Here is a 20,179-nt window from a genome sequence, read left to right on the forward strand (position 1 = left end):
TCTACTTGTCTTCAAATGTATTTCCCGAGATATAATTGTTCGTTACAAAAATAGCAGGCACCCGTCCCTTTCACCCATACCAACATTTTATTCGTCCATGACGACCAGGTTTGTTGGATACTCATCCATTTGACCCAATTTCTCTTTCTAAAAAATAGGTTGGTTTCCATAAATAAAAAGTCCATCCATGGAGGGACCACTTCTCTATCTTTTTTTTCTCTCTTAATAAATAAATGGCACCATCTTTTTCCTTCTTTTTTCTCTAATATCAAATAGATTGGACTAACGAGGAACTAAGCCTTTATATCTTTATTCAGGGAAACAATAATTCAACAGCCCCTTCTAATTCAACAACCACTAGGATTCCTTCTAATTCAACAACCACTAGGATTCCTTGGATGAACTTTGGGAAATTAAAGCATCTCCTAGGATCAAGCTTTTCATATTCAAGTATATCCTAAGATATGATACCCACCACGGCGAAACTGTCTCAACATTCTGAAATCCGGAACATCTTCCCTTTGTGCTCTCATTATAATGAAACTCTAGAACATTTATTTTTTTCTTGTCCCTTTGCAAGAAGTGTATGGTTTGCTTCACACGATAACCCTTTTCCACCTGATTATTTCCCCCCTCTGTTCAACAATGGATGCTTGAATGGACCATTAACCCTCCAGGCTGGGATACTATTCAAGGCCAATGAGGAGCCATATGTGCCAACATAGTATCGCAAATACGGAAAGCTCGTTGTGGTAAACTGTTCAGGGGAGTTACCCGTAACCCAAAACACACTCTTACAACTGCCCAAATGGAATTGAACCTTTATAATCTAATTTCTCAAGAAACACACTCTAGACTTGCTTCTAACGTTACTACTATTAGAAAATCTGGACTTTGCCACTTACAGGGACATGGAAAATAAACTTTGCAGGTAGGTATATTTCTGACTCTTATGGGGATTTCATTTCTCTTATCCTAAGATGTAGGGCTGGTTGGTGCAGGAAAACGAGATGGAAGGATTGGAGAGCTCAAAATCAGGATGAGATAGACGCCCAGGAAATGCTAGAAGCACTCAATTGGACGAAACAGCTTAGCTACAACAACATGCAGATAGAAGGGAAAACTGCCGACTTACCAAGGCAGTCAGAGGAGACTACAACACCGTCAGCTGGACGGCCTTATCTAGAGTAAAAGAAATAAAAAACTGTATTAAGGATTTACAGAATTCGAACAAAAATATAGTAGTTACTAACTGTTGTAAGGAAGCTAACAAGACAGCTACTGTGTTAGCTAACACGGCAAATGCAATGGCAACCTTGGATTACTCTGGCTATCCTCCTAGCTAGCTTTCTTTTTGAAACCCTTTCGATGGACAGATTTTTGGCCTTGAACTCTACTTCTAGGACAAATGATATGTATTCAAATTAATCTATTTTCTTATAGGAAAAAAAGAAACAACAACGAGGAACTAAGAAAAAATATGAAAAAGATACCTACAGTGATTAGTGTTTCAATCTTTTATAAACCAAATAAACCTATTTTTTAGAAATAGACACAGAAATTAGAGACAAGACATTAGAAACATTCTCAGAGAAATTGGTTGGGAAAAGGACTTTCTATAATTGTTATTTTTCTTGTATTGTTTAAACGTGCACGTCACTATTTTAGTTTTCAGGTTTTTTTTTTTTGTTTTTTTTCTGTATTGACTAGTTTGATCTGTAGTTCAAATGACAAGCTGTGATGAAAATATTAAGTATTAAATTAAACAATTTCAAGAAAATAGAAATCACGGTTACCCTCTAACTTCTACAGCTTTAACCATGATCTATTTTATACTGTAGTACTACTACATACATACACAGTGCCAACAGATTTTTTATTCTATTAATGTTAGTGGGGTGGATTAACTTACTACTTTTGTATTTTAGTTAGCCAACCGATGGAGCTATTCGTTGAGTGTTACAGATTTTTTAGACGACTAAAATTCACATTGCACGAAATACGGAAATATTATAAGAGTCCTGTTAATCATGTCAACGCTTGTTCTCTGTCTCAAAAAAATTTAAACATACCAATGTTCATCTGTAGAGCATGTCCTTTGGGCTATGCGAATCGTTAAAGTATTCATCAATATCATTTAACAATAGTTATGACTTTGTAACTTGTATGGAAAAATCATGTCAACGCGTTTTCTCTCTGTCTCAAAAAAAATTTAAACATACCAATGTTCATCGCAGAGCATGTCGTTATGTCTAGGAAAATATATGTATTAGGTACCCCTACCACCTGATTTCTATCCCTCTCTCTCTCTCTCTCTCTATCATCGATCATGTCTGCTGCTAGAGAAATAGCAGGTGCTAATCAATCTCGCCAGGAGATGATGGATCCTGTGGTTGAATCTCTTGGTAGGCTTGAAGCTTTACTTAAAGTACTCGTCGAATCGCAAGTACATACTCAACATCAACTATCACAAATTGTAAGAAACACTAGTATCACAGAGTATAATTATGAGAAAGACAAAGTTATCCAAAGCCCGTCATCAGTATCATCTAATTTTGTAGCTTTAGCGCCACCGTTGAAACTTGAAGATCAAGATACTCTCAGCGCTAATGCCATAAATAATTTTTCGGTAAACATGGAAAGGCCATTCTTAGTGTATGAGGAGGAGATTACACAGGTGAAACACGATGATCGTAAAGAACAAGAGCTGCAGCCATTTGAATTTCGCCAGCAACTGGAAACCATTAGTGACTTCGCGGGACAACAAAGGGCTCTAAACCAGAAGTTTAAACTAGGTAAGCTGATTCTTACGTCCCACTTTACTAATTCACTCATGTTGACAAAGGAAACGTTATATTGTTAATTTACTGTTTTGTTGGTTTTATATGTTTGGATTTAGATGAAGAGGGAGATCAAACATATGTTTTGGATGAATTCAAGCATCTATTCAATGCAGCAAAATGTGGTGACTGTGAATTTTTGAAGAAGAATCCGCAAATGCTTGCACAAGTCATTACTACTGATATGCGGACAGCTTTGCATGTAGCTGTGTTTAATATGCGGTTTACGTTCGTAGAAGAGATTGTGAAACTCATTCCCCCAAAAGCGCTTGAATGCAAAACAAGAGAGGAGGGTTACACAGCACTTCATCTTGCGGCCATGTATGGATACGCTAAAACCGCTGAGGTGATGGTAAGGGAAAATCCTAAACTGACCCAGATAGAAGACGGGGATGGATCTGTACCCCTTGATACCGCTCTAACATCAGTTACAGTCGGACAAAGAAAGACAGTTGAATATCTTTATTCTGTGACTAGGCATGACCACCCAAGTCCATTCTCCGGCCAACGTGGTGCTAGTCTTTTGTGTAACACTATTGAAGTCGGTTTCTACGGTACGTACACAAAACTAGTAATTCTTATTAAACAAAATATGAGATTAAATTCATTTGATTATTTTTGGTTAAACTGTTTGCCTGTAGATATAGCATTGCTTATTGTCCAACGATATCCCCAGTTGATCATTGAAAGAAGCAAATATAGCAAGGTAAGTGGATTAGAGTTGATGGCAGAGAGGCCGTTTGCATTCAAAAGTGGAGCCAGGCTCACGTTTTGGGGACGCTTCTTCTATTCATGTTAGTTAACCATCCCAAATTTACATTGCAATCGAAATCTATGTTTCATTCTGAACGAGGGTTTTCAAAAAAAATATCATAATGAAATGCGATGTCATTATGATCATGTTGTTAGTTTAATTTTCTTAATTACTCTCTTCATTGTTATTTACCAACTCCTATATTCTGTTTATCCAAATGCAAAGTCCTCACATGTTTCTCTGAATGCAAATGCGGATGGGTAACACATCAGCAGTTTACCACATGGATTCGACAGACGACCATGGCGCCCAAATAAACAACACTCATGTAAATGAGAGCTTCAAAGGCATCAATATAGATGAAGAGAACCCTCACCAAAAGTTTGAAGGTTCTTATAGAAATCAAGTACACCTATCAGAGAGTTCAGAAAACATGGAAGGTGGTAACGAAAAACTTCCGAAGAGCTCAGATAGTAATAAAAGAAAATTGATCATGGTCTTCTTGGCTTACCTAATGCGCTACATGATAACGTGTTCACCAGGTTTTTTTCTTCCCATGGGATAACAACTCGAGCTTAATATGCTTAAATCTTTGTTCTTAATTGCATTGATTAGACTAATGGAGCAAATTAACATCAAAAGATATAGTTAATTTCTGCGGTGCCTGCATTTCCTCTTTAGGGTAAATGACCAGAATGCACAACTTAATACGATATGCATACCATTAGAAAAGTTGCACATCATATGATGAAATTGATGAACTAAGATACATATGATGCACTCTGTGAGTGGCTGCTTACCAAACTCACTTGGGAGAAAATAATGATGTTAACATCAAATATGCATGTTTGCAGTCTGTAAGTAATTCTGTGTGATAGGAATAGTAAGCATTTTAATGCCACTCCTCCAGGTAAATTAGCGAAGTTCATAGCTTATAATGTAGTGGTGACTTGGTTTTGGTTGTTTATTTGTTTCAGCGCGTCGTATCAAACACTCCTTCAAACAGTTGTACAATGAAAAGGTGATGCATAAACAAGCCAAAGACTTGGTAAAATGTATGCTTACACATCTCAAAAGAAAAATGAACAAGAGACAAGTAATGGATTTTTTTGATAAGTCTAGCGTCATTAAAACGGCTATCAAGCAGGGAACTATAGAATTTGTGGAAGAGTACATTGAAATCTTTCCATTTCTTATTTGGAATGATATGGCGGGACAATCAATGATGGAAATGGCCATGGATGAGCGAAATGAAATGATTGTGAATCTCATATGTGATGCTAGTGAAGAAGACAAGAGCGACCTAGTTTGTAGATATGATATAAAGGGTAACACCATCTTACATCATGCTGCCAAGTTAGCACCTTCCGTTCAGCTTAATTCGGTCTCGGGTGCATATCTTCAGATGCAACGAGAACTGCAGTGGTTTAAGGTAAGACTGTGATATTCGCATTGATTATATATATAGTCCTGTTATTATTACGGTAGGGAAGGAGTGGCTATAATCTTCTTGGCGATTTTGAGGGCTACCCCAAAATAATACAGGCTACTAGTTTATTCTCATCCTTGAATAGGAAGGAGATAAGGGGTGTCTAAGATGGTAGAAGTACAAAATCACCCTCATTAGTTGAAATTACATTTCTATACTTGAACCCCAAACTCCCAATCTATTTCCATTTCATTTACGAAAAACAACATCGGTAATTAATAGTAAGCCACTCGATACCTATCCATTCTTGCTAATTAATAGTAAGCCACTCAATACCTATCCATTTTTATTGATGTTCTTTATTCACGAAAAATATTAAAAACATGTTCTTTATTCACGAAAAATATTAAAAATTATCGACAACTAAATCACTCAATACTTGTTAATTCCGATTCATGTTTTTCATAAATGAAGATCAACATTATGATCGACAGTAATTTGGATGACCATCCTTTCTATTGTAGTCCGTAATTTATACTAATAAAAAACGCTACTTGAAACAACAAGTATATCAAACCGTTGAATTTAAAACTTGATGTTTATACATATGCTACTAGAAACAGTAAGTATATCAAACAATTGAATTTAAACCATACATATAATCGGAAAGCATGTAATTAAATATAACGATTATTATTGTATGAAATTAATTTTGGGGTTACTTCTTAATATGATTATAATCTATCGATATGAATATTAAAGTCTATGGATAATTACCATGTAATCTCAATTTTTGGTGTGCTTCCTAATGTGTTTATCATCAACAAGCAATTCGAAATCTAGCCTACTGGTTTTGTTATTTTTATTTTCAAATAAAAATTGAAAAAATCATAATAACTAAACTAATTTAACAACTAATACAATCAATTAACACTAACTAATCAAGGACAACTTAGACATTGACAAAATAAGTGAATGATACTCCCTTCATTTCAAGAAAAATGGTATTTTGACTTTTCCAATCTGACCTATTTCTGGGTAAAAATGAAAAAAATATCATTTTTCCTGAAACAAAGATGGTATTATGAATTATTTTGTACTTCCTTATTTGTTTTCCATGCGAAACATGTGTTTCAAATTTGGTATTTTTTGAACCACTCACTTTAAATCGGTTGTTATTATGTATAATTTTAACATTTTTATACTTTTATTTTTTTCAGGGGGTCGAAAATATGATGCCGGAAAAAAATAAGTTCAATAGAAACAGAAATGGTGATACAGCTCAATATATATTTACAGAGGAGCACATGGAGTTAAAGGAGAAAGGAGAAAAATTGTTGAAAGATACATCTGGATCCTGCATGGTAGTAGCCGCGCTCATTGCTACTGTAGCATTTGCAGCTGCTTTTACCGTACCAGGAGGTAATATAAGTGATATTAATAGCGTTAAGAATGGTGTCCCAGTTTACTTGGGAAGTGCTTCATTTCTAGCCTTTGCAGTGGCAGATGCCTTAGCTCTTTTCTCATCTGTCACGTCAGTATTAATGTTCTTGGCCATATATACTTCTCGGTATGCAGAAGTTGACTTTCTAAGATCATTGCCACAGAAATTGTTAGTGGGGCTTGTCAGTCTCTTCGTATCGATGGCCACCATATTGATAGCTTTTGGTGCGTCATTATATATCGTGCTTGGAAATAGGCTCCCATGGGCACCAATTCCTATAGCTTTGCTCAGTTGTGTTCCTTTTAGCTTGTTTACGTTATTACAATTACCATTATTTTCTGAAATGATACGTTCCACGTATTGGGGTATTCCGCTTCAGAAACATAAATATATCTTCAGCAAACAAGTAAATATACGACGAAAGGGAACTGAATTTAGGAGAAAAAGATTAAGTTAAGTTCTCCCAGATCTCCACGACCAACATTTTTAAAGCGCCTTACATCCCGTGAAGTGGTTGTTAAACTCGTAGGGGTAACATAAGTCATTCTGTCAATCAGTTAGTATCTTTTGGCGGTCATTCCTGGTATTTCTACATGAGTTTGTCAAATCTATATTTTCAAGCAAGTTATTGCATGCGGTTATCACGCTACCTTCAATTGAAATTTATTTGTGAATATTTGTGGTTTATCAGATCTTTTTGTTATACAACATTATAAGATAATTTTAAGAGGTTATTTGGTTTTTGGTACTCATTATTCAGGTTTTGATCAAAGTTGGCTTTGATCTAACATTTTTCTAGCTTTTAAGTTTGGTACTTGTAAATGACGTTGACCGTGTTAAATCTTGACTTTTGTTAAGTAAATAATTATTTAAGAAAACAAAAAAAAAAAAAATTACTCACCGCAGTTAACCGTGACGTTAGCACACGTGTCACATGTTCGGTCTTTCTTCGCACCTGTCTTAACTGAGTCGTACCGGTCCGAAAGAACAACCTTATATTGTTTTTCACGAGCTATTTCTCTATAACTGTTTGTAACTGTTTGTCTCTGCTACCACTTTTTTACTCTTTTTTTCTCCACTGTAAATTTTTCTTCCTTTTTGCTGAAACCCATCACATAAACATATCAAGCTTTGCTTTTATTGCATCGAATGATGACGAACACCATTGTTGCAGAGATTTAGAATCTAGGCTTTGATTTTAGAGGTTTTGATGAAAAAAGAAGCCAAACAGAGGTTATGTCATTGTTGTTGTTGAGATGATTAGGATTCAGTTATGGTACAACTTGTGTTAAGTAAGGGTTTTGATTCTTCTTTAGGTTTCAATTTGTGTTCATTAACTTAATTTGGGTTTCATAAGGGTACATCGAATCTTGTTGTTATTTTATTTCTAGTTCCCCAATTTCAATAACTGAGAATGTTTAATCTTGTGCATGTATTGAATCTTGATGCAACTATTTATGATAACCTATTTATGAATCTTTTTGTGCGATTTTGTTAGGGTTTCACTCAAATCCCCCAAATTGGGTTTCTGCTGAATCTTGTGTTGTTGTGATTTGTGAATTGTATTTGTTAGAGTTATACTCAATTTCAGAACATAATGTCATAACATAATAAACTGGATCTAGCTAGGATAGATTTGGGGAAGGTACATGGGTGGCAGTCTGGTAGAGGAAGAATAGAATATGGGTCAATTCTTTCCAGTTCGAAATATGTAAAAAAAAATATATATCGTAGCCACAGATCTTCATATAAGGTGGAGATCTAAGTGTAGCCGTTGGATCGGTATCTAAGGTTAATAAGCACTTGTTAGGTCATTGTTAGTAAAGTTATATGTATTTTAGTAATTGACCATTTAACACGGTCAAAGCGGGTCAGTGTTACTCCAAGTACCAAACTCAAAGGCTGGACAAATGTTAGACCAAAGCCGGTTTTTGGTCGAAACCCGAGTACCAAAAACCAAATAACCCAATAATAAGAGAGGATAAGGTTCTAATGTTTTCAATGCAGTTTACCATATCCATTTGATACAAAAAATAATAAATGTTTAAGTTTATTATAATTGTAAATAGGAGACAAAGCTTTAATATAGAAGAAACCAAAGTTGGGGAGTAGCAGAATCATTATTGTATCCCATTTGTTATCTCTTATATTTTTTTTAAGTATACAAGGTAAATATCTCTAGCAAATACATTAAAGAGAGATGTGTCTAATAATAAAAGAATGAGTGCTACATGTGTCAAGTAGGAGAGGAAAGTATAAATGTTGTGATTGTTTTGTTTTGGGAGTTAATGAAACTTCCCCAAATAACCACAACGGTAACAAAAAAATGGCTAGATAATTAGGGTTTTTCTTTTTGATCCTTAGCCTAATTTTTCCAAATAAAAGTAAAATTTTCGACGGAACTAGGGTTACACATGGGTCGGTCGGTTTGGGATTCAACTAAAACCATCGACCGAACCGCTACTCCCTCGGTTTTCATTTTTAAAACCATTTCGTCGACTTATCTTCGGTCCGGTTTTAAATAGGCCCGATTTGGGTCTGTCACATTCAGATTCAATTGCGGTTTAAACTGATTACAATTATAGGTAAATATTTATAAGAGAAATTTGTTGGATGGTCCAGAAATCCTGGTCCTACTCATCCGATAGTCCACCGGGAAAACCAAGTTAACATATAATCCAAAATCATTTTGAAAATTTAAAATTACTTCTTTGTCTATGACCATTCACGTGTGAAAACATCCACGTCTCTCCTAAATCAGTTTTCTCTTTATAGTTTCGAAACTACTCTGAAAATCAAAACCAACAACGATAAAAAAACTAGCAAACAGATAACATTTGAAAAAACAAAATAAAACCAACATCGATTTCACCCCTGAAATCGAAAATCAAAATAAACAAAACTAAATCAGAAGAAAACTATGGCACAAATCAAAATACCCAAATCAGAAAATCAAAACTGAAGAAATCTGAAGAAGCCAAAATCTAATCAACATAAACATCACCAGAAACAGATCAAAAATTTAAGGGGAAAGTTGAACTCGGTGGAAGCTAGTTGACTCAGAGTTAACAGGGGGGGGGGGGGGGGCGGACTAAAAAAAACACAATGTCTTCCTTAAGCTTTGGTTCAGACTACCACCGTCGTTGCGAAGCATCACCACTGATAAACTCATCGACATGAACTATTTAATCATATTTTGTTACTTGAAAAATACCGTAAAACCTGTATTTGATGTTCTCTTTATGTACGAAACCATTTCAATTTGTTACTGTTATAATGGACGGTGACACCAATTGATTATGCTTAATAAACGATAAAATAAGAATCGCTGGAATTATTGGGATCTCGGACAAGTAAAACCATACAGAATAAAAAGGACACATACAAAGGAAGTTATTCGAATTTCGATGATATTCTTTGTATCATCTAGTTCTCATCTTTCCATTTTAATCCAGTGATGTTTCTATTTCTATCGAATCACATGCATCTTTTTTTACTATTTTTTTTCCTACATGCTCTTTAATGGTCTAGTATCTTATTTTATTTTATTTTTTTAATAAGAAAATTGGAATTCATTAATGATCAGCAAGAGTTTACATATTGTTTGTCGTATTGAGTTTTTTGTTCAATCCAACTTGGAATATGATCTGATACATTCCACTCTGAACCATGACTTAAATTAACTGAGAACTTCGTTAAGGAGTGCGCTACATCATTCACATCCTTTTATTATAACTGCATAACCAGTTATTAAAATTACTATTTAGAACTGGTAAAATGTCTGAAATGAAGCTGTTTGTCGTCCATTTGACTGCATTTCTATTGCAATTTATTGCTTCCACCACATTCTTGCAATCTCCTTCTAGATGTTAGTGACTCCTTTTTGCTTAGCCCACACTACTCCTTCATAGACTTCGAAGGCTTCTGCTTGTTCTGCATCATTTGCGTTGGCTGGTTGACATCTAATTCCATGTTGATTACCTGCAGAATCACGAAATATTAGCCCGATGCCTGCTTTTTTAGATAACTGGATAAATAAGGCATCAAAATTTAGTTTCAAGTATTTATTAAGGGGAGGTTTCCATGATATTCTATCAAGTGTAGTGCAAGAAACATTATTTCGGCTACTGTACGCTTGAAGAGAAGTCATCCAATCTACATGATATATATGTATTCTATTTGCTACATCAACTACATTTACCTGGATATTATCAAAAAGCAAAGAGCATCTACATTTCCGCATGTGCCATATAACAGTACAAATTTTCTGGAAGCATTTTAGATCATACATGTTCATACCTTGGATGCCATGGTTGAATTTGCTAGACAGCCAATCATCTAGATTTATATTACTTACCTTAATAACGATGTAATGATCAATATCTTCCCAAATATCTTTGGAGACACTACAAACAATAATCAAATGCTGCAAAGATTCATCCGAGCTATTACATAGAGGACATATAGCGTTGACAGTATTAATGGCTCTATCTAGTCTACCATTAGTTACAACTATATCATGCAGACACTTCCGAAAAATGATGCACCCTAGGAGGAAGTACAACTTTCCAGAATGCCTTCCAATTCAAGATTTTATTATCCGTCATTCCATTTAATGATTCATTTAAAATAACCCTGTAAGCTGATTTGACAGTGAATCTCCCACTGTTTTCAGGTACCCATCTTAGAATATCCTTCCCGTTGATGGGAATCCTGATGCTGCTAATTTCTCTAATGGTATTACTGTCAAATAGAGCATTCAAAATGTTAGAATCCCAATTACTAGTATCCTGATCAATGAGTTGATTAACGTTACATATATTAGAGGAAGAAAAACTACTATCAAGCAGACTGTTAATACCTGCGACCCATTTATCTTTCCATATGTAAACATCCTCACCACTTCCTATTTCCCAACAACTGAATTTCTTCATATAACCTAACCCTTTGGTTATACCCCTCCAAATCTAAGAGACATTATCAGAATAATTTTTATGTAAAGGATTGGAGTTAAAGAAATACTTACCTTCCAAGATTTGAGCCCATAATTCATCTTTGGAGTTAATCATCCTCCAAGCTAATTTAGTAAGAAGGGCATCATTCATAATTGCAGATTGTCTAATACCTAGTCCTCCTAGACATTTAAGTAGGGCTATACTTCTCCAATTTTTCACATATAGGCCTCTGCCATACTTTTTCTTATCCCACCAAAATTTACATTGTACGGAATCCATTTTATTAGTAAGAGTTGCTGGAAAGGGAAAAACAAACATGTTATGGGAGGCAATAGTACTAAGCACTGATTGCGTAAGTATAGTTCTTTCAGGTTGACTAAGAACTTAGGCTTCCAACTATCTAATCTTCCATCATATCTCTCCATGAGACAATGGAACTCCTAAAGGTTTTAGCTTTATTCTTTTGAATCAATGGAACTCCTAAGTACTTATCATTTAGAGCTAACCTCTTAATGTTAAGAATATTAGAGATTTCATTCTTGATGTTGTTTGGGACTTTTGAGTTAAATGACATACCTGACTTATCGTGATTCACAGCTTGACTAGAAAATAAGTTGAACTGATCAATAATTCTAGCAAGATGTCTAGCTTCCATAGCATTGGCTCTAGTGAATGATAAGCAGTCATCTGCAAAAAAAGAGATGAGACACTGAAGGGCAATTTATGTTAGCTTTCATACCATAGATAAGGTTTTGCTGTTCTGCAGAAATCAAATCCCTAGAAAAGGAATTTATACAAATAATGAAAAGATAAGGAAACAATGGATCTCCCTGTCTCAAGCCTCTTTGAGGAGAAAAAATATTACCAGGTGAGCCATTCAGCATGATCGATGTAGAAACGATACTCACATATTGATAGATCATTTTACACTAGTCCTCACAAAGCCAAGCTTTTTTAGAGTAGATATGAGAAAACTCCATTCGATTCTATTAAATGCTTTCGCCATATCTAATTTGACTGCCATCTTACCCTTTTTCGCTTTGCACTTCTTCATAGAGTGAATTAGTTCATGAGTTATAACTACATTATCCGTTATTAATCTACCAGATATAAATGCAGTTTGAAACGGGGAGATAATTTTATCAAGTAAAGTTTTCAACCTAGTGGCTAGCAGTTTGGATATAATCTTATAAGCTAAAGCTACATTACGTATACTTATTGGTCTAAATTCAGCAGCATTCTTAGGGCTATTGTACTTAGGAATAAGAGCTATTGGTCTAGTATCTTATTCGTTTTATTTTCTTAATCATTTTTCTCAATCTTTCATTGTTCATGAAATTAGGGTTGTTTTTGCAATGGTGATGAAGTTTTTCCAATGATAAATGACTAAGTATCAAATGGATCTTAAACTGGTCAGAATACATTAATGAAACATGAGACATATGAGACGAAAATCCATTTTACTGACGGGGGGAAACGTGAAAGATGGAAGAAGAAGAAAGTCTTTTTATATTTTCTCCCATATTGACTAAAAGTCACATGGTTATGACCAAAGTCAGCTTTCCCTACAACCAATTTGGCTTTCCCTATAACAATAATCATTTTTAACAATCAGTTTGAACAAAAAGAGTACATGCCAAGCAGCAGAGTTCTTTATAAAGTTTGATGCCCGATGTTGGATTGATCCTCTCAAACCGGGTTGTATACAGCGACATACTTTTGGACATGGAATACAGACAGTAAAACTTGAGGCCAAGGCTTCTCCAACCACATGCAAAGAGAGTGATTAAATCCGCATCTGCAACAAGGAAAAAACTTATCAACTTCAGAGCTTGGTAATAACACTTATATAATCCATGTCCATAAACTGAAAGATTGTTAATGTTCAGTGTAGGCAATGGGTAATCTCTGAACGATGATTCGAGCAGCACCAGTACATACGAGTTTGTGCACCTGCTATCCAGGACAAGGTAAGACTTGCTTGGAGGAGGTAGAATCTGACAATTACCGGATACTGTACCTCCCTGCATACTACTTTCGGGCACTCTAGTGAACTAAGATTCCAATAATTGGCATCTCCAGTTCCTATGCCTTGCTTTTACCAAATACTGCATAGAAATCACCTCTATAACATTAACTAAACAAGTACATAGCTTTTTTCTTGATGCATGTTGCTTTAAAGATTTAAGACAATGTTTCATTGTATTGATGTGTATAACCCGTAGGTTACATATGTTTGATATTATACCTATTCTGTGTCGAAATAATGCGTAACCTTGGCGTACCAGATGCTCATTAACTAACATGCCAATGTCCACACTGCATACTGGAATGCATCAGATTCGAGCTACCACTTGTTCAACTACATTGCAAGGCTCATGTAGCATATAGATTCATAAGCAGCTGCAGCTCTAACTGGAGTACATGAGTGCAGACGTTAGCTACTCACTCATTTTTTTTGACGTTAGCTACTCATTGCTCTTGGATTATGTGGAATCACCCAAGGTAGATTGTAATTATTATATACTGTAAGACCTACTAATTTCATTTGACCATTGATTCTAAAACTTGACGAGTTGAGGAAAATAATTTATAAACTCGTTAAACCTGTAGTAAGAGTGAAATAAGCATTCCTAAAACGTAGTATGTAACCAAATCATTAGTATTAAATTGTATTTTTTGAGGTGGTCTTCAGGTCCAATTTATACATGTAAATACAACATGGACCCTAAATTCATACCTGTAATAGAGAATCAACAACTATTTGGAGCCTGAATCTTCTGAAAAAACAGCTAAATCTGAAGGTGGCTGGTTGTAATACTGTTGAACAACCAAAACGGAAGCTGTTGTTGAAAGATCTGGTGAAACCAATAAACTTCCTATTGGACCAAGTTCTGGGCAATCGCTCCTCCCATTTAGAACAGGTTGCACAACACCAATTGGCATGCGACCAACTAAAAATAGACTGCATCTACTGAATTCCTGAACAACAGCCACAATTTCCACAGAATTTCTAAGCAATCTCTCCTCATATTTCAGGGAAGGGTTCTGGGAGATCTGCTTTTCAAACACAGATAGGACTTCCTCATCAAGTAAACGACTTTCAGTATTACTCCCCTCGTTCATTTCAATCACAGCAATTTCTCCACCGGATTCAAGCTGCACTGTGATGCGGATGACTGCTAAGTTGATACCTGGATGCTCGGCCATGCGAACAGCATAAGCAAGTGCTTCACGGTCATCACGACCCCCAAAGAATATAACAGTAATGGAAGAAGAAACATCCCTTGCAGATACTTGAGAAGCCCCACCAAGGCTGCGGTCAACGAGGATACCTACCGAGCACGGTGCGTTTTGGAGAACCTTGTGGTTTACCCACCGAAAATCTGTACGTGTAGTTTCAAGGGCCCCATCTACCCTTTGGTGCTTGTGAAATGGGAGGATAATCATTGCTGCTTTCTTACTTTTGGCACTAGCACAGATATCCTCGTGCATATTCGACAGCGCAGAGATGGATGTCATTGGTCTTACAGAGACATGACTCAACTGCTCGAAAGTCTCAAAGGCGACGACAATGTGGTCTGAATCTCTCCTCCCCTTATTCCAAAATGGTAATCCATTTTTCCGTGCCTTGTGTACCATGAGTATTGCAGATGATCTCTCGGACAGCTCTGTTAAGTGCAATGCATAAACACATAAACTTTCTTGTCTTCCACTACCACGAGAGGCCTCAATGAGATTGATCATTGTCGGGATATTCTTTGTACTATGGAAGCATGCCAAAATCCGAAGCTGGGAACTGACATCTATTCTTTCTATTGTTTTATTCTTGTAGTCCGCCTCCGTCAGGCCCGCCCTTTTTGATGGTTTATATATAATCATAACCACAGGTGTTGTCATGAAGGTTGTGAACAGAGCCATCAAAACCATGATGGCAAAAGTTTGATCGTTCAAAACCTGCAACATAAGAAGGCAACTCTATGAACTCTGGTTCGACATATTAATTGCCAACAATAAAATGAATACTGGTAAAGCCTTAATAGAATTTGGGAACAAAGAAAAATTTGTTAAAACTTAAATAGTACTGAAGATACTTCTCAACTGACTAGAGTGAGTTTGGTTTTACCTTTCGGTCTTTACCAATGTTAAGGACGATGAGTTCCACCAAGCCTTTACTGTTCATGAGAAAACCCAAAGTAAAAGATTCACGCCAAGGGACCTTACAAGCACGGGAAACCACAATAGTGCCGACAATCTTCCCGAAACAAGCTGTGAATATAACCAAGACAAGAAGACCCCACGACTGAAGCCCTTGAATTGTGGCTACATTAGTTTTCAACCCACTTGAAGCAAAATACAAAGGAAGGAAGAGGCCAGATACCAAATCTTCAACCTTTTCAACAAGAGAGACACCTAATGGCCCTTCTTTTGGCACAAGAACTCCAAGGACAAAGGCACCAAAAAGAGCATGGATACCAATAGCGTCGGTCACAAATCCAGCAGCAAGAACAGCACCTAAGGTGGCACAAATGTAAGTTTCACCTACAGGCTCACCTTCATGGGTACATTTAGCCATCCATGCAAAGAGTGGTCGGAATATGAGAAATGCTCCCGCAACAAATCCACAGCCACAGAAAAGAACCCAAAGAGCCACCAGAGGGGAATGACCTGAGCTAGAAAGAGCAACAGCTAGAGCAAGTAGGATCCAGGCAGCCACGTCATTTACTGCAGCAGCCGACATAGCCATCCTACCAACATCCGTTGTGAGGAGTTTGAGCTCAGCTAGAATACGGGCCAGGACAGGGAAGGCAGTAATTGAAAAGGCTACACCCATAAATATAAGAAATGGTGGACCGTCAACCCCTTTCGAAATTGTATTCCGAAGGACAAACGATGTCCCGATTCCTAAAGAAAATGGTACAGTAATTCCAGCAAGAGCAATACTGAGAATTCGCTTTCCAGTCCTAGATAGGGATTTTGGGTCCATCTCTAAACCAACTAAGAACAAAAAGAAGATGAGACCGATGTTGGCTAAAGTATCTAACACTGTGAGGCTTCGTGAAGGAAAAACCGCATTCAGGTATGTCTTGTTACGACCTAGAACTGAAGGCCCGAGCAGTATACCACCCTACAAGGTTCAAGAAAATACCAACTTCAACAAGGTCACACAACTTGCACTAGTTAAACAAAATCATTGTTCAGTGATAATTTTCACTTTTTTGATTTTTTCCACTATTAACATATCTGATAAAGAGCCTAAATACTGAATAACCTTCTAAAGGTTCAGTAGGTACCTTAGTATGATAAGGTTACTACAACTTGAAGTATGAAGAAAACTTACACATATAGCAAGATAAGGAAGTTTTTTTGAAAAGAAATATAGCAGTAAAAGAACTTACAATGATCTCAGCAATCACACGAGGCTGTTTTAATGGCTTTAAAAGATAAGCAAGAACCCGAGTGAGAACAAGCACAAGGCATATCTGCAAGATGAGAAGAGGAAGTGCAAAATCTAGCGGATTGTCCCCTTGGAAAGCTCCATTAGAAGTTGCCTTCATTGAAGGCGGACAAACATGTTGGGTAGTGTTGGACGCCATTTAATCCCACAAAAACTTCAGATCATTTGGGCCTAAATCATTCACCAGAAAACATCACACATTAAGTAGCAACTCAAAATATATATTATGAATTTAAACGTTCATTCAGTGAACTTTAACATATTAATATGAACTTACATTATAACATGTTACATCTGATGTAACTGTAAGGAATATCAATTCTTATATGCATATGACACTAGGTAGTCAAAATGAAAAATAACACTAATAATGATGAAAAAGATGTTTTGATTTTAAAAGTGAACAAGCATATCCACCCAAAATGCTGTCACTTTTTCCACTATATACAATATATATATGCACACAAATTTTCTTGGCGGTCATTAATCTCAGGAAATTGTTGATGATTCAGTATCTTTTTTGACAGTCCAAAAAGTTATACCTAAAAACTGAACTGAAAGCACAAGACCAGCTCATGAAAATTCATTTGTTTTACACAAAAGCGAAGACTGTAACAATGAAAATGACAGAAATAGCCCTACTACCGGACCTCCCTCTCACTTAGCAATTCTCCGAATCATTCGCGAATTTTTATGAACCGATCGTTTCACGAACTAAACGGCCGTTCCACTGCAGTACCGAAAACTATCTGAGCTTGCCGGATTATTAGCGGTTTTGGCGTACTCACTCATTAGTTCGAACTTTGAGATTAAACCTAAATTTTTTACTTAATCAACAACTAATTTCCAATCTTAAAATCAAAGTTCGGAAATTACTACCTGAGACATAAGGGTTTGAAAATTTCTCAATGTTTATCAACAGAAAAAAAGAAAAGAAAAGAGAGAGAGAGACAATTCTCTTACTGTAACTCGAGAATCGTTAATTCTATTACATTACTATCGATCTTCAAAATTCTAGCATGCTTCATTGTAAAAAAAAAAAGTCTAGCAGTTCTCAATTCTATTATCATCGTCGACTAACAAATTTGTGAACACATCTCAGTGATTCCAATTTAAAGATCGAAGGAGATTGTTACCTTAAAAAAATCAATTCGAAGATTTCTCCGTAACAAGTTGATGGAGTTTGATCTCTTCGATGCAATTTGATAAACAGAAGGAAATGTATCTGAGAAGAAGAACACGGTCTGAAGAGTCACTATTCAGGTGAGCTTCGTCGGCGTTCCAGCGGTTTCGAAGCCCAACTTACTTTCTTTGTTTTGTGTGTGTGAGCGTGTCTAAGGATTCAACTTTCAAGAGAATCTAACCCTATTTTATACTCCTCTGTCTGGAGAAGTAAAATTCTTTAGTCCTCATGGATGATAGGTATGAAAACAATTCCAATACGATTTCTTCCATATTTACCCTTATTAAAGAGAATGGTGTTAACAAATAATTTAGTTAATGTTTTTAGTAATTCACAAAAACAATTCCATTTTTTAATATTTTAGTGGGATAAAAACTCTTAATAAATTAAAAAATTTCATATTTTTTGGATAAATATATTGGAATTGATGAGAATAAATCAGGAAACATTAGGAAAATTTATAAAAACCAAAATTTTTCTTATTTTAAAAGAATTCCAGTTTTCCGCCTATACATAGGAAACTGAGGGAGTATGATCCCGCTGTATGAAAAATCGTCGTCGTTTTTATTGGGTTTGGTTGTTTCTGAAAAAGAGAAAAAAATGAATAAAATAAAATGTGCGAGTCCTTTAGTCAACAAGTTCAAACAACCTATGACTTTACGGATTCCTGACCGTAGTGATGTACCACATTTCTAATTCATTTGTTGTTATTTACTCCCTCCGTTATTTTTTAATAGGCCAGTTTCTTTTTTTCGAAAAAATTAAGAAAACTAATTATTGAAAGTGGTCCTCATGACACTTGTCAATAAAAGAAGTGAAGTGAAATGGTCCCCATGACACTTGTCTGCCAAAGAAATAAGTGAAATGGTCCACATAACACTTAGTCATCAAAAGAAGTTAAAAGAAAATTGGTCCCAAAAAATTAAAGTAATATTTGACTTTCCCAATTAAAAAATTAGCATATTTTTTTGAAATATTTATTTATAGAAACTGGTCTATTAAAAAATAACGTAGGGAGTATTTATTTATTTTTTTTTTGCTTGTCAGCAAATACTACTAGTACATATCGATGGCTAATGCCAGGGATAAGATGCAGATGAATAATAAAGTTTGCCCATTTGTTACAAGGCGACCAGGGTGAATGTCCGCATTTTCATGAACTAGCTTTGACTCTTCAAAGATTAGAATTCAGCCGCATGCGAAGATCTAATGACATGCAATGTATCTTGTATGATTGTATTAGTTGGTTTTCTTGATATGCAAGTCCTCGAGATTTGTGTTTATTTTGTTGATGCTTCTTCTTTGTCGACAACAACTTGGTGACTTTAATTCTTCAATGGTTGTAGGGGGTGCATCTATTGGGAAACTCTGGTGTTTAACTGAGTAAGAGCTCTCGAAGTGAACAAACTGGTGAATGATCTTTTTTCTCTTTCTTAGTTGACTCTGGCCGTCTTATTTAAGGCGATTAGGATTTGATTCTTTCTCTTTCAGAGTCTCGACGGTTTTCATGGTACCACCGTCAGGCGGTGCTGCTGGTTCTTCTAGTGGAGGGTCTCACCTGACGGTGGTGCTGCTGGTTCTTCTAGTGGAGGGTCTCACCCTCTTCCATCTTCTCCCATGATGGTAGAGGGGTCTGTTCAGGGAGTGATTTCAAATTTTTCGGCAAAAGATAATGCTACGGAGGAATTTCCGCCATTGTTGGGCGGAGAGGAGGGTTGATGAGTGCCAAATATTGTATATATTTATCCCTTTTTGTTGGCATTTAACTCATCTTTTGCGCATTAATTCTACATTTTATCCCATATTCTGTATTTTCATTGTTTTCAAGAATAAATATTTTTATTAATTAATTTTGCATTTTTAGGTAATAAATAAAGTTCGGATGAGACGTGGAGCGAAAAGAGCAGAAAAGTAGTGAAAAGCCGGGAGAAATTACGCAAGGAAACCGCAAAGAATGGTGCGCACAACCTCATTTTCTACACACAAAAGCGCCTCCGTTCTCAGCCATCAGATCAGTTCTCAGGAGCATCCGACGGTCGCTCCTTCATAGAGCATCAAAATCTGATGTTTCTGCCGAGCACCACAGCGCTGAAATTCCAAGCCTTCAGATTAGATG

General features: G+C 36.1%; 2 protein-coding genes across 8 annotated transcripts; one reads left to right on the top strand and one right to left on the bottom strand.

Moving 5' to 3' along the window:
• The first annotated feature begins 2,274 nt into the window (after positions 1 to 2,274).
• LOC113362058 lies at positions 2,275 to 7,209 on the top strand. Of its 2 annotated transcripts, none has more exons than XM_026605065.1 (6): positions 2,275 to 2,795; positions 2,900 to 3,394; positions 3,482 to 3,634; positions 3,867 to 4,136; positions 4,572 to 5,026; positions 6,244 to 7,209. In XM_026605065.1, the coding sequence occupies exons 1-6, from the start codon at positions 2,330 to 2,332 to the stop codon at positions 6,922 to 6,924; spliced, it is 2,520 nt and encodes an 839-aa protein (XP_026460850.1). In that variant the 5' UTR covers positions 2,275 to 2,329; the 3' UTR covers positions 6,925 to 7,209. The 2 variants fall into 2 exon arrangements, with proteins under 2 accessions (XP_026460850.1, XP_026460851.1); XM_026605066.1 differs by having other exon boundaries at positions 3,870 to 4,136.
• A 5,656-nt stretch (positions 7,210 to 12,865) lies between these two features.
• Positions 12,866 to 18,240, bottom strand: LOC113358493 (cation/H(+) antiporter 18-like). Of its 6 annotated transcripts, XR_003364579.1 has the most exons (7): positions 18,017 to 18,240; positions 16,822 to 17,051; positions 15,549 to 16,550; positions 14,163 to 15,379; positions 13,671 to 13,837; positions 13,364 to 13,530; positions 12,866 to 13,220 (listed from the first exon to the last, which is right to left on the bottom strand). XR_003364579.1 is itself a non-coding variant. In XM_026602085.1 (5 exons), exons 2-4 carry the CDS (start codon positions 17,017 to 17,019, stop codon positions 14,183 to 14,185), a joined length of 2,397 nt encoding a protein of 798 aa, XP_026457870.1. In that variant the 5' UTR covers positions 17,020 to 17,051; positions 18,017 to 18,239; the 3' UTR covers positions 12,870 to 13,220; positions 14,163 to 14,182. The 6 variants fall into 6 exon arrangements, 2 of the variants coding, with proteins under 2 accessions (XP_026457870.1, XP_026457871.1); XR_003364581.1 differs by lacking the exon at positions 13,671 to 13,837 and having other exon boundaries at positions 12,867 to 13,220; positions 13,431 to 13,530; XR_003364580.1 differs by lacking the exon at positions 13,671 to 13,837 and having other exon boundaries at positions 12,867 to 13,220.
• Positions 18,241 to 20,179: the final 1,939 nt, after the last annotated feature.

This window comes from Papaver somniferum, chromosome 3, assembly GCF_003573695.1.
Source record: "Papaver somniferum cultivar HN1 chromosome 3, ASM357369v1, whole genome shotgun sequence".
In the NCBI taxonomy this organism is placed as follows: Eukaryota; Viridiplantae; Streptophyta; class Magnoliopsida; order Ranunculales; family Papaveraceae; genus Papaver; species Papaver somniferum.